This window comes from Clarias gariepinus, chromosome 2 (assembly GCF_024256425.1).
Source record: "Clarias gariepinus isolate MV-2021 ecotype Netherlands chromosome 2, CGAR_prim_01v2, whole genome shotgun sequence".
Taxonomy (NCBI): Eukaryota; Metazoa; Chordata; class Actinopteri; order Siluriformes; family Clariidae; genus Clarias; species Clarias gariepinus.
Window position 1 is genome coordinate 42,760,001 of NC_071101.1, and position 15,000 is coordinate 42,775,000.

At 36.8% G+C, this 15,000-nt stretch overlaps 1 protein-coding gene across 1 annotated transcript in view; it reads left to right on the forward strand.

The window, feature by feature from the left end:
- Nucleotides 1–15,000, forward strand: part of LOC128508981 (tyrosine-protein phosphatase non-receptor type 14-like) — a 45,536-nt gene that overhangs the window by 7,943 nt on the left and 22,593 nt on the right. Inside the window, exons 2-3 of the mRNA XM_053480485.1 lie at nucleotides 8,212–8,563; nucleotides 14,784–14,953. Of these exons, the coding sequence (XP_053336460.1) occupies nucleotides 8,387–8,563; nucleotides 14,784–14,953 (347 nt within the window). The 5' untranslated portion in view covers nucleotides 8,212–8,386. The remainder of the gene's footprint in view (nucleotides 1–8,211; nucleotides 8,564–14,783; nucleotides 14,954–15,000) is intronic.

Below are 15,000 nucleotides of genomic sequence, written 5' to 3' on the forward strand. Positions count from 1 at the left end.
AAAGGAGAGAAGAACCAGCAAAAGTAAAAGAAAGAATAAATTTAGGATTTTTATTGACTGAAGAAGAGATGTTTTTATGATCATAACCCATCAGACTGTTACCTTTACATATAAGTTCGGCTCAGTTTCTCCCCCCTACCCAGTTTTCACCGACAATCTATCGCCACACTTGTGAAGATACACACCTGGTTCAGAGGTTGTTTTTAAGCTCGGCCTTCTCTCCGTGACACAACACACATTCAGGAACGTGTTGCGACGTGCACGCTCTCCGCCGCGGCTAAGAGCAGAGCTTTAGATCTATCAGCCTCCACTTAACTCTGCGCCTGTTTGGCTCATCGGTCTGTCAGTCACTGCTCAGACCGTGTGCGCGCTACGCGTGTGTGTTTGTGTGTGTGCCCATGTATCTATCCGGGTGTGTGTCCTGGGTACAACTCTGTTTACACCTGAGTGGAATTCATAGAAGAAGAGCGAAGTGTTGACAAGGCTCAGCTAATAATGATCCTCCTTTTGTGTGGGACATGCAAATACACAGTGCTGGCTCTTTCAGTGGTTACGTGTGTGTGTGTGTGTGTGTGTGTGTGTGTGTGTGTGTGTGTGTGTTTAGGGATAGGGATTATTAGTGTTTTTGCAATTCCTATGCATGCATTATCTTTTTATTTCAACATGTCTCACGTTCCCAAGTTAAGGGTCGTGACCCCACAAATTAAAATTTACAAATCTCCAGAAGGACAAATGGTCCATACAGCAAAAGTTCTGTTGTGGAAGCCAACTTCTGAAGTTTAGAGTGTAAGGTCAGAGTTTTCAGCATGAGACGTGACTCATGACAACAATCACAACGACAGCAGAACATTTTTAAGAGAGACACATAGCTGGATAATTTTATACATGTTAAACGTAAAAAAAATTAATAACGGAATGAAAAAAAATGTATGTTTCCGTAAAAAATTAAAGAAGAATTGAAGGAATAATCAACAGGTCAGACTCTGTTTACTCTTTTAATGACAGAGGAACAGAAACATGTTTAACTGTAGCAGCGGTCATACGTTTAAAGGGCTGGTGTTGAATTTCATAAAATTTTTATCAATTTCAACATTTTAGCATCAACAGCATGAATACAAATTCATATCTTAATATTTTAGGGCTAGACATCAAAGTTGCTTTAAATTATTTTCATTATATGAGACAGAATTGGCCAAAGTCAACGCCTGCCTTGCATTCTTTTTGATAAGGCAGGCTTTCTGTTAATTTTTCAGTGCAGTAAAATTTGCGGAATTTGTAAAGAGCTGGTTGAAAAATCATAGAGTATTCATTCAATCTAACAAGAAAAATCTTACACTATACCAACTTCATTAGTTTTATTAACTGCCAAAAAAACACAGTATTAGTGCAAATTTTTTTATGTTATACATATAATACAGAAATTGTGTGGGTCAAAAAAGCTACTTCTGAAGTTTATGCAACACGAAACTGACAGATCTCGCTTACCTAAAAATTTCAAGTTGCTACCTTTAGCCGTTTTGGAGAGATGATTTTATATGTGCTACAAAAATGCGATTTTTCAGCGTTATACTGTCTAGCTTCAAACTATAATCATTTAAAATGCAAATTATTCATATTTCTTTATGAGTATTGATACTAAAAATGGTGTAACCTTCTAGAAGCATATGACTTATAAAAGGTGTTGCTAACATTAAAGCATTCCGGGGTACGGTTAAATCTTAAAAAGCAAAAAATCTGTAGTGTCCGTAACCATGTCAAACACATGTTGCAATATTTTAACACTTTTGCCTTTTTTTTTGCATTTCGCAGATTTATGTCTTTTTATATGAACATACACCGAATGACAGTTAAGACTGTTGAAAGATTAAAATTTTAAAAAGTAACGGACACTAAAACATAAAAGGGCATGAAATCGTGTATTTAATCGAATAAAGATAAGAAGCATTAAGTATTATGAAAAATGGTGTTATATGATCCTATCTATCTATCTATCTATATATATATATATATATATATATATATATATAGCACTTGGTGTGTGTGTGTGTGCGTATGAGAGAGACAAGAGGAGGAGCATGAAAGAAAAAACAGAGCCATGGGATGGTCACATGCTCCTGTGTTAGTGTTATCCCACACACTCCTCTACCTCTCCATGTGCGCTGGACTGATAACAGAGAGAGACGCACAGACCCAGCAATGTTCCATGAGAGATTTGTTTCCTTTATTTAATCAGGGCCGTCCGAATGAGCTTTTTTTCCTGCTTACAGCCCCACTCCTTTTTTCCCCTTCTGTATCAGGATTTTTTTTATTATTATTTTACAAAATGTTTCTTTTGCATGTAAAACAGTTAGGATTCGATTTTCTTTATTTGGTCGTTTTAACTTTTAAAGCTTTAAAATGGGATAAATGAAATGAAAATGTCAAGGTTCACGATGTACATGTGTTCATATTGTTTTTTAGTCAGATGTTGTTCTGACGAAGATATTTTACACAATTTTAAAAAGCGCATTTAATGAATATGTTCTAAGTTTAGCCGTTGCACAAGTTAAGCTCTTATCCACTTTGAGATGGACCTGTCTGTAAAAAACGTCCTCAGTTTACACACTGACACGGAGATCGAACGTTGACATTAATACACCTAAGTTAGGTCTGCATGATTTGATTTCAAAACATTAAATATTTGTCCAAATATTTATGCACAAATGTACAATACAATGTATTTATCAAGTACTGGACACGTAATCTTGTTAAGACAATGTGTGCCAATATTTACATATTTATTTATCAATTTAAAATGATATATTACAAAAAAAAATCTTACATTATTGACATACTCTACATAAATTCTTTACTATGTGTATTTTGCCTGTAATAAATTGCGAGTCTTTTGTGATTAAATATTTGCACCGGTCCAGATTGCAATTTTGATATTTATGCGCTATTGCGCGGACATAATGCAATTCCCATGCCTCGCTTGCCCTTTAACCAACTTGCTTGCCGATCTGTCCAGAAACATATTCTCATTTTGACTTTGTTTACATGGATGATATTTCTACTGTACAATCCGATTGAAATGATTTCATGTTAGAGATTCCAACTTCTGTATTTAACCAGAAATATATTATAGACGAAGGAGAAGAAGTAGACAAACAACCCCAGGAACCATGCCGTGTGTGTGGGTTCACTTAAAATCTCAAAAAGGGAAGGAAAAAAAGATGTTTAAAAAAATAACAATAAAAATTATAAAAACAATGTAAAAATAAATAAATAAATAATTATGGCTTTTCTTTATCATTATTAAAAATATCCTGAAAAGCATTTATGTTGCAGAGTAAACCGTTAACTTTGTGGAAAACTTATTAAGTGCTACATCATCTCACAGAAAACTCGATTATTTTTTTCTTCAATAAAAGCTTGTCCTCATGTCAACTGTGTATTTCCTGAATGACAGGAATGTACTCTCTTCAGCTTTAGATCATGCAGAGCATTCACTATACAAATTCCTCATGATTACGCTCTTAGTATAGAAGCATATTAGAACGAGTGCTTCAACAGATAGCTTGGCTTCTTAATGAAATATTTTCTTAAATAAAAATTGAAGTACATATAAGTACATTATCTTAGGTCTTGGTTGTTATAAGTTACACTATAAGTAACCGGGGGCAAATTACACAACACACTGTCCATCCAAAAATAAAAATCTAAAGTTCAAAAGTAAAAAAAGTCATCTAAGACTCAAATGAAGCTTTTGTAGTCCCACTGAGCTAAATCGAGTTGATGTCTTTCATATGTACTGTGCAGTTAGTACAAGTTTACCTCTTTTCTTTCCCCCCTTTTACTGTTCTTTTAGCCATACACCTAGTTCTGGGGGAAAAAAAGAGATACATTAGTACTAAATACGGCTTAACTTTAAAAGATGCAACTCAATTTAGTTCAGGGTTGCTTCATAAAAGCTTTGGATCCTTGGAATGCATTTAACATGGAACGAGTGTTGTGGAATTTGGCCCCACTTTCTTACATTGTACTTGCATTTAGGGTGACAAGTCGGTGTCCAGGCCACAAAAATGTATTACAAACAACGTCTGCTGTAATATACAGTACTTATATGCATGTCATTTTTTATTTAACACAGGCCTGGAAAAAACACAAACTGTCCCTTTAGCATGGACCTGCGACTACTGTCAGATAAATATACTGCTATAAAAAAATCATGTTTATCAGAAACATGTAAACTCACATAAAAATTATGTTTGCAAATTGGTTGTTTTGTTTGTTGTAGCCGAAATATGCAAAACAAAGTGTAGCATGGTAAACACTCCGGCAACACACACACACACACAAACACACACATTTTAACCATCACACAGTACAGTGTAGGAGTTCAGACATGAGCAGCAGGTGTGAACTCAACTGCACCACTGAAAGTGTGTGTGTGTGTGTGTGTGTGTGTGTGTGTGTGTGTGTGTGCGCGCCTTTTATCTATGCCTTCTGTGTAGTTCAGAAAAAGAAAAAAGAAATTGAGAAACAAGATGCTCTCTGTGCTGCAGAAATTCTTCCAAGACCCCCACAATATCCATCTGGAAGAACAGATTGTCTTTTAGAGTGCGAATGTGTCGTTTGCTTCCTTTTCAAAGGCCTTTTCAAGTGTGACATCTTGGCACTGTGGGTCATGTTAAAGCTGCACAAACGTCTTGTAACTTAGATGCGATTTCCATCCATGTAATTTTATCATTTTGATTTACATTTTTCTTTTGTAATAGTTCACTCAGAAAAAATTGAAATGAAATAAGACGGTACAATACCTGGGGTCATAGGTCAACGGCCGAAAGTTCGTCTCATTAAATATAATGTAAGGGTATTAACTTTTTTTTATGGACTGGACCTTGCGCGAGTTAGTGCTATTTTCATGCATTGTCCTTTTGACATCTGCATAAATGTTAATGTTCGTTTTCTTGGTTAAATTCATAGACATGTTGTCAGCAGGCAGTCACATATTATAACCTCAGTTTGGTCTAATTAGGCATGTTTGGATGTGTAGTGTGCCTCTCGCTTGGCAAGTCTGGGTATTTTGTAGTGGAAACTACAGTAAATCCTTATAGGTATATTTAATTCTTGATATGCATATGATTATGGGTTTGTTTTGTGCTGTGTGCAGAAGAAAAAGTCGGTGTCATGTGTAATCATGCGTTAATGGCTTGGCTTTCCAGACACAGTTAGAAACCCAGAAGCTCATGACCTGTGTGAGGGTGTCTATGTGTGTGTGTGTGTGTGTGTATGCCTCTCACTCATGGTCTATTTCTATGCTATGTTTTCTCAACCACAAAATTACAAAGTTCCAAGTCACTTACTGTTTATATGTGCTTCAAATAGCCTGGTGCTGGTACCAGAGCATCGAGAAACCATTGCGGTGAGCTTCGGCTGTGTTAAAGGGCAGCTCTATTGTTTTGCTCATTTTCTCCCTGCCGCAGGAAAACAAGACCCGTCGAGGTCAGCTAAACATGGCACCGATAGCTGTCTAAACCTCAGATAGCCTTTCTATCCAGACCTCTGTTTGTGTGAGAATGTGGCTGCAAAATGAATGCATTGGTTGAGGTAGCAGAAAAGGACATGGACGCAGGGCACTATAATAGCCCGGGATATCTTTTAGGCAGCCACTGATGGGAAAGTCAGCCGTACAGATGTTCAGTCAGGAAGCTTGAACGGATAAGGAGTTTGCTCGACGTCCTGATTTATGGAGCCCTGAGCAAGTCATTGGGTAAGGAAAAGGTCCTGGACATTCAGGCTGGATTTGAGAAGGACCTGGGTCAAAGTTCGTATGGAGCTGGCTTGCATTCTGAGTGAGAATACTGGAGTTAGGGTGCTTGGTTGGTGGAAGACCTGAGGTAAGGAGTTCTCTCACTGCTAGTCTTGTTTGAGAGCACACTGAGGGTATCAGGAAAGCTCTGGAACTCTAAGGGAGGTTGTCTTAAGCCATCAGGAAATAAGGCTGGGATTAGAGGTGGCAGTGAGGGGGGGTTATAAATTGATATTAATTCAGTTATAAATTGTTTCTTTTGTATCGCCACACTATCTCCAAAATGTTTTTTGTAATAATTGATTACATTTATAATAGAGATGCACAGGTCGATCAGCCAGTACCTGGATTTGGCTGTTTTTTTAGCTTGATCAACCATCAGACTGATTACTTTGAGTGCATGAGCTTCTGAGTGGTGCAACAGATACTAATTTTTATGTCATTACGTTATCAAAATTTGGGCGTGGTAAAAAGTCCAAGTCCCTAATCGGCCCTTTTCTCCAAACTTCAAACTGTGTGCGAATCAGTCTCAATTACTCATTTTATAGACTCACACCATTCTCAAAACACCATGTGCACTAAGTAGAAGCAGCACATTAGAAGCTGCGTTAGAATACTGCGTGCTCATAACTGCAAGACTACGGAGCCATTCGGGGCTGTAAAACTTTGCCGTTTGTTTATATACTTCATTCTTCAGGTGGCACACTCTAAACTATTCACACACTGGCATCCCATGTGATAGGATTGAATCATTTGCTTTCAAGTTAGTTTAGAAACAATGAGTATGACTGATGATAAAGATACGTGTTGCTCAGTAAAAATATAGTTTTTGTTTAATTTAGTTTTAAGTTGATTGTTAAAGTCCTGTATTTGAAGTTGGTTTGTATTGTAAAAATGATGATCTTGAGTTTTAAGTGAGAAAAATAATACTATAAGGAATGGGCTAGTTTTAATTACTCAGTTGTGAATTGAATAAAGGTATAAAACTTTTTTATAGAGTCATTGCTACTTTTAAAAAATAAAAAGATTCAAGGTTCTAAAATCAGAAAATGTAATATTGGATTGGGATATTTATAACATTGTGATACTGACAGAATCTAGTCAGCACCTAGGTATCGTGATAATATTGTATCGGGTCGTGACTGGTGATTCCCATCGCTACCTGGGATATCCTGCTCCTTCAATGAGGAGTTTTAAGTGAGTCTTATCTAAGTTGCCTTAAACGGTCTAGGGGTAGGGCTAGTAGGTATTGGGTTTACTTTGCAGGCTGTGGGATAAGCTACACCGAGGTAGTAAGAAACTCTTTTGACAGAAAACCTGGTTAAAAATTACCTATACATGTACCATACAGTATAATTTAACAGGGAAACTAAATCTGGGATTTGGGAGTCCGCAAGAGGGTGTGGAATAGTGAGGACCTTATCTAACTTATCTAAAGTGAGTCATAGGGTAGGAACTTCTGCTGGTGCATGATATTGGGTACATACTGTATCTTACATATGGCAAGACCTGACATAGGGGAGGCCACATGGAGCAAGTCCTGATGAGAAGTTATAAACAACTCCTGAGATACCTGTATCTATAGCAAGTCCTGAAAGCGAGGCCAAGGGTAATAAGCTTGGTGCTTGGAGCAAGTGTTTAGCTTGTTTGATTTTTTTTTTATTGCCTTTTTTTAATGTTACATTACGTGTTGTTACGTTTCCCGTCTCGCCTTCCTGTATTGCTACATACAGTCACACACAAAGTTCCCCTGGGCATTCTAGTGTCAGGTGTGCTGTGTTGTTCCAGGGAGAGGAGAGATTGGAATCTGGGCTGTGATCCAGGCTGCCTATCTGCACCCCACCATTACCACCCAGACAAGCACTGACACATTCTTCTCCTCTCTTCTCTTCTTTTTCTTTTCTCTTCTCTTCTCTTCTTTCTTTCCTTTTTATCTATCAGCCTCTCTCCACTTTGTGCTTTGAACCTCAAGGACTATAAACCAGTTGTGGCAGCATTTAGCAAATCTATGCACAATATTTATAGGAATAAAGGGAAACAGAGAGAGAGAGAGAGAGAGAGATAGAAAGAGAGAGATGTTGAGAGGTTGTGGGGTGAAGCTCACCCTTTAGAAACAGTATACATGCGCTTCACTTCAAAGGAGCCTTCAGCCTGCCTGTTTTATGTAGTGTACTTCAAAAGATGTGAAGAGAGAGTGAGAGAGAGAGAGAGAGAGAAATGTCTCATTCATAATTTGCGCTGTAAGTGTGTATTTTATAAGTACATGGCTATGTATTATGTAGTTTCGATTAATGTTGATTCGCAGGATCTAAATTGAAGCTAGCCAAAAAAAAAGATATAAAAGATTTTCAAACCCAGACATTGTTTTTTTTTTATTTACATATAGTAACATTGTCTATTTCCATGTCTCTCTGCAGCTCTCAAGATCCCACTTCCTGTCCACCCCTCAGCTTGCTCTCGGAATGGGACTGCACCTTCTCAGAGTGCACTTCTTCACTGGGGGGTGTGTCCATCCCTGGGCCGAACAGACAGCATAGACCCCCTGCAGCATTCTTTTGACCTGCCCTGTCCTTGGTGTGACCCTGCCCAGCCATGCCTTTCAGGCTTCTGAAGCTGCCTCGTACGAGGCGCTACAATGTCCTGAGCAAGAACTGCTTTGTGACTCGGATCCAACTGCTGGACAATCACATGATCGAGTGCACGCTGTCTGTGGAGGGGACTGGCCAAGAGTGTTTAGAAGCAGTCGCTCAGCGTCTCGAACTGAGAGAGGTAAGAAAACGCGTCAAAATGTGCTGCATAATCAAGACACAAGCACAAGCGGTGATGTAACACATGTGGTATGGTCATAATCCAATTACTGCAATGCATTTTAGCACAGCCAGTTGACCTATAAACTATTTAAAATGGAAAGAAACTAGAGGGAAACTACACAAACTCAGGAAAAACATGTTCAAAATGTGAGCACTTAGGCCTCAGTTAAATGTGACCCAATTCCTATTTTCTGCTTATATGTGACATATACCGGATATGTTCCATGACCGTGTAAACGGAGGGGAAAAACGCATGCATTCAGATATTTACAGTAGAGGTTTCAGGCCTTCATATGTGGAAATAAATCAGATATGTGCCAACAGGCAGATCGGATTTTCTGAGGCATTACATTATGTATGGCATTAAAAGTGTGACATTTTCGTACTTCTTCTTTGGTTTAATCACTTAATGTTGTTCTCAGGTGGAAGCACGTGTGGAAGCGGTAAATGATAAGATCACAGGTGACATTTAGGAGGAAAATGCGGGGCAGTGGTCGATAGCTGAAGTTACCTGCCTTCTCACGCTGTGGGGAGAAGTGTGTTCAAGATAAAATTAAAGGCTTATATTGAAAGTAATCTGTTTAGGAGGATATTTCGGCTGCGATAACTGAGCTTGGCTACAAACGTTTCTGGCTCCGGTGTCAGCCAAAAATTTTTCCTTAAATCTAAGTACAAGGAGGTGAAAGAACATAATAATAAATGCAGTAATAGTCGAATTGAACCATCCTGTACTGTAGAGGCTAGGCAAAAATATGTCAGTCGTAAAAAGCTTATTACACATATTATACATTCAAAGTTAAATTTGCTTTATTCATATATTACAAGTCCAAAACTGGCCTATTAAATAGCACAATTCTGTGATAATGTAGTTGTCACTTTTATAAGCGAGGTTTCATATTTTCTGGCAAGTGTAAACACATGAATCAGATATGGGTCACAATTGAAAGAACGGGTAAATGGACGGTCAAAAAAAAATCTAATATAGGCAACCCATTAGAATTGGGTATAAAGTCATCTCGAGTACCTAGAGTATTGTAAAAGACAATATTGAATAATTAAATATAGAAAGTCTACAGTTCTGGTAAAATAAAATCGAAACAAGCCTGCAGGTTAAATTAAAGTCTTACAGTAAGTTGTTTTTGGTGCCAGGCACTCTGTGGTGACCCTATATCTCATTTTATGCGGGATGGTTTTGGAACTCATGTTGTATAACAAAGCTAGTTAAAATGGTGTGTGTTTCATGGGTTCATGGTGACATTGTCGCTCTGGGCTACTTAAGAAGAGCAGCTCAGATTCCCTGATGTGTTGAATGTGCTCGGAGTAATGCTTGCTTTTCTGTGCATGCGTGCCATCAGTATACGGTCATCAGTCAGCTTTATATAAATATGTCCGTAGTGTAGAGTGGATGTTTAGATTTTATGTGTGTGTGTGTGTAGTCTGTGAGCGTATCCTTACCTTGTTATGAAATTTCTCAACCATGCCCAGTGTCGTAAGTCTGCAGCTCCTTGACATCTCCTGTGCTCTTCCACGGCATCATGGGCCACATGACCTCTACTGATCTGAACCACTTATAAAGTACACTGACACACACACTCACATCGTCTACTTACTCACATCGTCTACTCATGTACAGTACATGTAAGAATGTATAATATACAGTAGTACAGCAGAATTAATAAAATACCTAAACAAAATAAAGAATTAGTTGACTGTAGATAATTTGTCAGGAAAAATTACCATAACTTGTTCCCACACCTTTTTTTTATTTTCTTCTTCACAAAAGTAACCAGCCGGTACCAGCACTGGAGGCCGCAGCATAGCCAGCGGCGACTCTTGTTGAACTCACTGTGATCGTTGTTCTTTGAAGGTTTTTTTTTTTTTTTCTTTTGGGAGAAGCTCTCTGGCAGCAGCAAAAGACTTTGAGGAGCTGGACTGGTTTATGACTACTTTGTGTGCCAGGAAGTGATTATGTTGCTAATAGAAGGTGGAAAGTTATTTTCACAAGCCTTTTTTTTTTTTATTGCGATCATTATCCAATAGATTGCACCAGTAATGTGTAATCCGATGTCTTAGAAAGTTTTCCTGAGTAGGAGGATAGGAAACAGCTAACTAGTTACACATTTCTGTAAGACATTATTACATTGTAGGCTGTTTATTTGGTGTGTATACATGGCGTGTTACAATTTCTATGCACAAGGCAACTATTTTAAAAGTGTAAGAAAATTGGATCATTTTAAAGTAATGCAAAGTTTATAAATGTCAACTTAAACTGCTAAACTGTAGCCTACAGCATCCTGTCTGTGTTAATGAATTACTGGATGGATCATTGGATTTCCAGGAGTTTACACTCCACTCATGCATACATGAATGAAAAGAAAATAAAGATGAAAGAAGAAAGAAAATAAAGGCAGCATGATGACCGAGGTCGAGTTTTATGCCCCTTTAACACAGCCAGTGCAGGTTAAAAATAGAAGCTTAATTCTCACTGACTCATGTCGAATGAACACTTCAAAAATGTGTGTGGTGTGAATTAGTCGTTACTCGAGCCTTTAAGACCACATGTGGAGGATATGTAAAGTCTTAAAGTAGGAGGAAGAATTTCATCAGCCTTAATAGATACATACAGTATGTACTATAAAGTACATATGGTTTTAGCTAACTGGTTAGTGATCCATGAACTAACATGATTTCTGGGTATTTAAATATTTATAAAGTTACCTTATTAAGTGACTTTTGGTGTTATATTTATACATGTCTTTTTCTGTTCATTCAGAACAACAAAGCTGACAGAATTCCTAAAAAGAATGTTTAAGCTATGTTAAACAACCCTGACAGAATTCCTGAAGAATAATTTGTTTTGCTATGTCAAACTAAACTCTGTATGTCACAGAGTTTCTAAAGATAATTTGTAAGCTATGAATAAAAGATATATAAATAAATAAAATCACGGACAGTTTAACTGTGGTACACAAAACTGACAGAATTCCTTAAGAAAATTTGTTAGTGATGTATGGCAAACTAAACTGACAAAACTCCTGTCAGAGAATTTGTTAGCAATAGCAAAATAATAATAATAATAATAATAATAATAATAATAATAATAAAAATAAGGAAAAGCTAGAAAAGCAAAACTGACAAAATTCCTGAATAATTATTTTTACATACAGTATTTTAAAGAAAACTGACTGATTACCTCAAGTTTTACAGGTGTAACTCTTAATGCTAGCTAGCTAGCATACTAGCAAAAACAAAACAGAATTACTGATGTGAGCTTTTGTAGTAAAGTAATATTTAAACTGGATTTAAACATAAAGAAAAAGATGACAAATTTCTTAAATATTAGGATTTATTATTATTATTATTATTATTTAAATATTTTACAGTTAATTCTGCTACCAGTGTGAAAAGCAACAAGATTTGTGGAAAACTGTTTAAGTAATATTTATGTATGTATTTTTTTGAGGTAATGCTAGTTAGCACATGAAACTGACATGACCCCTGAAGTGATTTTTTCAGTAATTCTCTTGTTTTTTAATGTTACCTAAATAAATACTGTAACTAACTCACAACACCACATTCCAGAAATGACCTTTATCAGTCATAATGTTAACAATAACAGAATTCTATTCAATTGTTTTTCTAAATATTCACACCTCACACTGGTCCAACTGGTGAAGCTGTGCTAACCTAACAGGATTGATTTCATATTCATAAATCTTTGTAATCTGTTATATTTTGGCATCTGCAGTATTTTTGCCGCCAACAGCTAAGAATGTCATCAAGACACTTACGTATTTATCTTAATACATTAAATTATTCACTAAATTCCTTATTGAAACCTAAAACCTAACAGTGAAACCTAAACTTTGCTAAAGTGATTCTGTTATTTTAATACTTAAAAGTGATTCAGAACACAACATTTTTAATGCTATGTATAATTGTGCCAAGAACATAGTTCTGCATGTGTGTGTGTGTCTGTGTGTGTTTGCTTTTGATGACATCAGATCAAATGTAGTTAATTTGAGGTGTGTTGATGAAGAGCACAGCTTTTGCCTCCAGGGATCCCACACACTTACACATTTACACACGCACACACACACACACACTTTGCTGAAAAATATTGAGTTATCTGGATCTGACTGGATTTAGATGCATTTGCTTCTGGATTTATTCGCATATTAGTAACCAGATTCATTCATCATGACTGTCAGAGAACTTTAGGCGTTATTGTATGATTACATGTTGTATATGAATTATATGTTGTGTAAGGATAGGTGTGTCCACAATATTATTTAGGCTTTATTTTCAATTCAGTTTAAAAGTAACCCAGTGAAGTAATTTTGAAAGAACCGTTTGTCCATTTAAAACTTTACCTCAGGTTTTTAAATTAAAACTAGCAATTATTTAGATACAGTATGTCTGTTTATAAAAGAGCTCTTTAAGAACACTATCTACCAGGTAAAATATACAGTAGTAAATGTATTTGTAATTATTTAAACTTAATTATTTAAAAGTTTATTTGGCATTTCTCATGGTCGTGGTGGTTGGTTAATGTTGTCAAAATATTTACAGTATGTCTTAAATGCCTTTTTTATACATATTGAATTAATGTTTTAGTATAAAATAAAACATCTATAATTTTCAGCATTTATGTATACACAATAAAACAGAGCAAAAATGTGTTATTTAGTGATATAGCATATTAGGAGAGTTCGTTTTAACTTGTGGCTCCTAAAGGTGAGCATGAGTGTATGAGTTAGTATTTAAGACAGCACATATTATTGCATCATAAAATATAAGAGTCATTCAGGTTGAGTCATGCAAATTTACACCAAATTGTAAACATTTTTTATAAACATTATTGCAAAGATATACATGGAATGTGTTAAAGGCAGTTTTAATGCGGTGTTACTATTAAGACTTTGTTATTATTCAAATTAACAACGCCTCTAGTAGCTGCAATCAAGCAATGTGGCATCCATCATTATGATTATCTTCTAGTCAGTGATATCTACAGAACTAATATCTAAAACACATCCCCGTCCGCTCGCGATGTGTCCAATACGCCCGTCAAACAGGAGCAAACATGTCCGTCAGATTGGTATGCGACCTTGCACAACAGAATGCGCCAGCACATTGTTGCCAGGTGTGTTTCCCTGCGCAAGTCAATGAGAGTCTGCAGAACTGGATCTGAGGATGGGCGAATACATGAATAGAAACACGTAAGAGCTCTCAGAGCCTCATTATCATCACATAATGATTAGTGTCAGGCTACATACAAAAATCAATGCCATGTAGTTCTTTTAAAGCAGCTTTAAAGAAATTCACGTGCCGATTTAGTTAGTTAACGAGCAAGCCATTACTTTTAAGTGTCAGTGTGTTTACACAAAATTGTACGTTGTAAATTGCAAAAGTGAATTAGAAATTAGGGCTTGGACTGTGGAATTCCATGTGTAGACAGTTACATATGGGTATGGAGTATATCAGCCATTCAACAGACATTTGAGTGACAAATAGTAAATATGTGACTAGTCATTTTTTATTTTTCCGATCGTAGTCCAGTATGTTCGCTGCAGTATTTAGGTTGGAGTTTTGGAAAACATTATATGCAATGCAAAAAAAATAATAATAATTTACAGCATCATCAGCCTCCTCTTCATGTGACTGCATTAAGCATGAGGGGCCACAAGGTTCTTGAATGATGTTCATCATTTACTCCCAGTGAAAATCAGTGATAGTGATATCAGAAACAAGAGGGAAGAAAAGATATTGTTACCTTATAGGTTACACAAGAGTTTTCCATATAGCTATGTTCAGTGTGTGGTGTTTGTACAATGTTGCACACCTGAAGTTCATGACCGCCGGGGTAACTGCAGTGGCAGTTGTTTTATGTCAAATAATCAGAATGAACTAAATCACATTTTTGTAAACATAGATTATGTGTAAATGTGGACATTGCACTGTATACATGATGTACAGAACTGTTTTTGTAGGATAGACTGCAAAGAGTGCAGAAAGGGACAATGAATGTCCTTTTTTGGATATAGTATTATTTTACTTAAGTCCTAAGCAGAAAATTACATGTGTTAGTGAAAATATAGATGCCAAGAAGTGCTTTTCTGATCTCTCTCTCTCTCTCTTTCTCTCTCTTTCTCTTTCTTTCTCTCTCTCTTTCTCAGACACATTATTTCGGCCTGTGGTTTCACTCTAAAGCTCAGGTGCAAAGGTGGGTGGAGTTGGAGAAGCCGCTGAAGAAGCAGTTGGATAAATTCGGCAACGAGCCCATGCTGTACTTCGGGGTCATGTTCTATGTGCCCAATGTCTCCCGTCTCGAGCAAGAGATCACCAGGTGTGTGTGTGCGCGTGCGCGCGTGTGTGTCTGCATGCTTGTAAGTG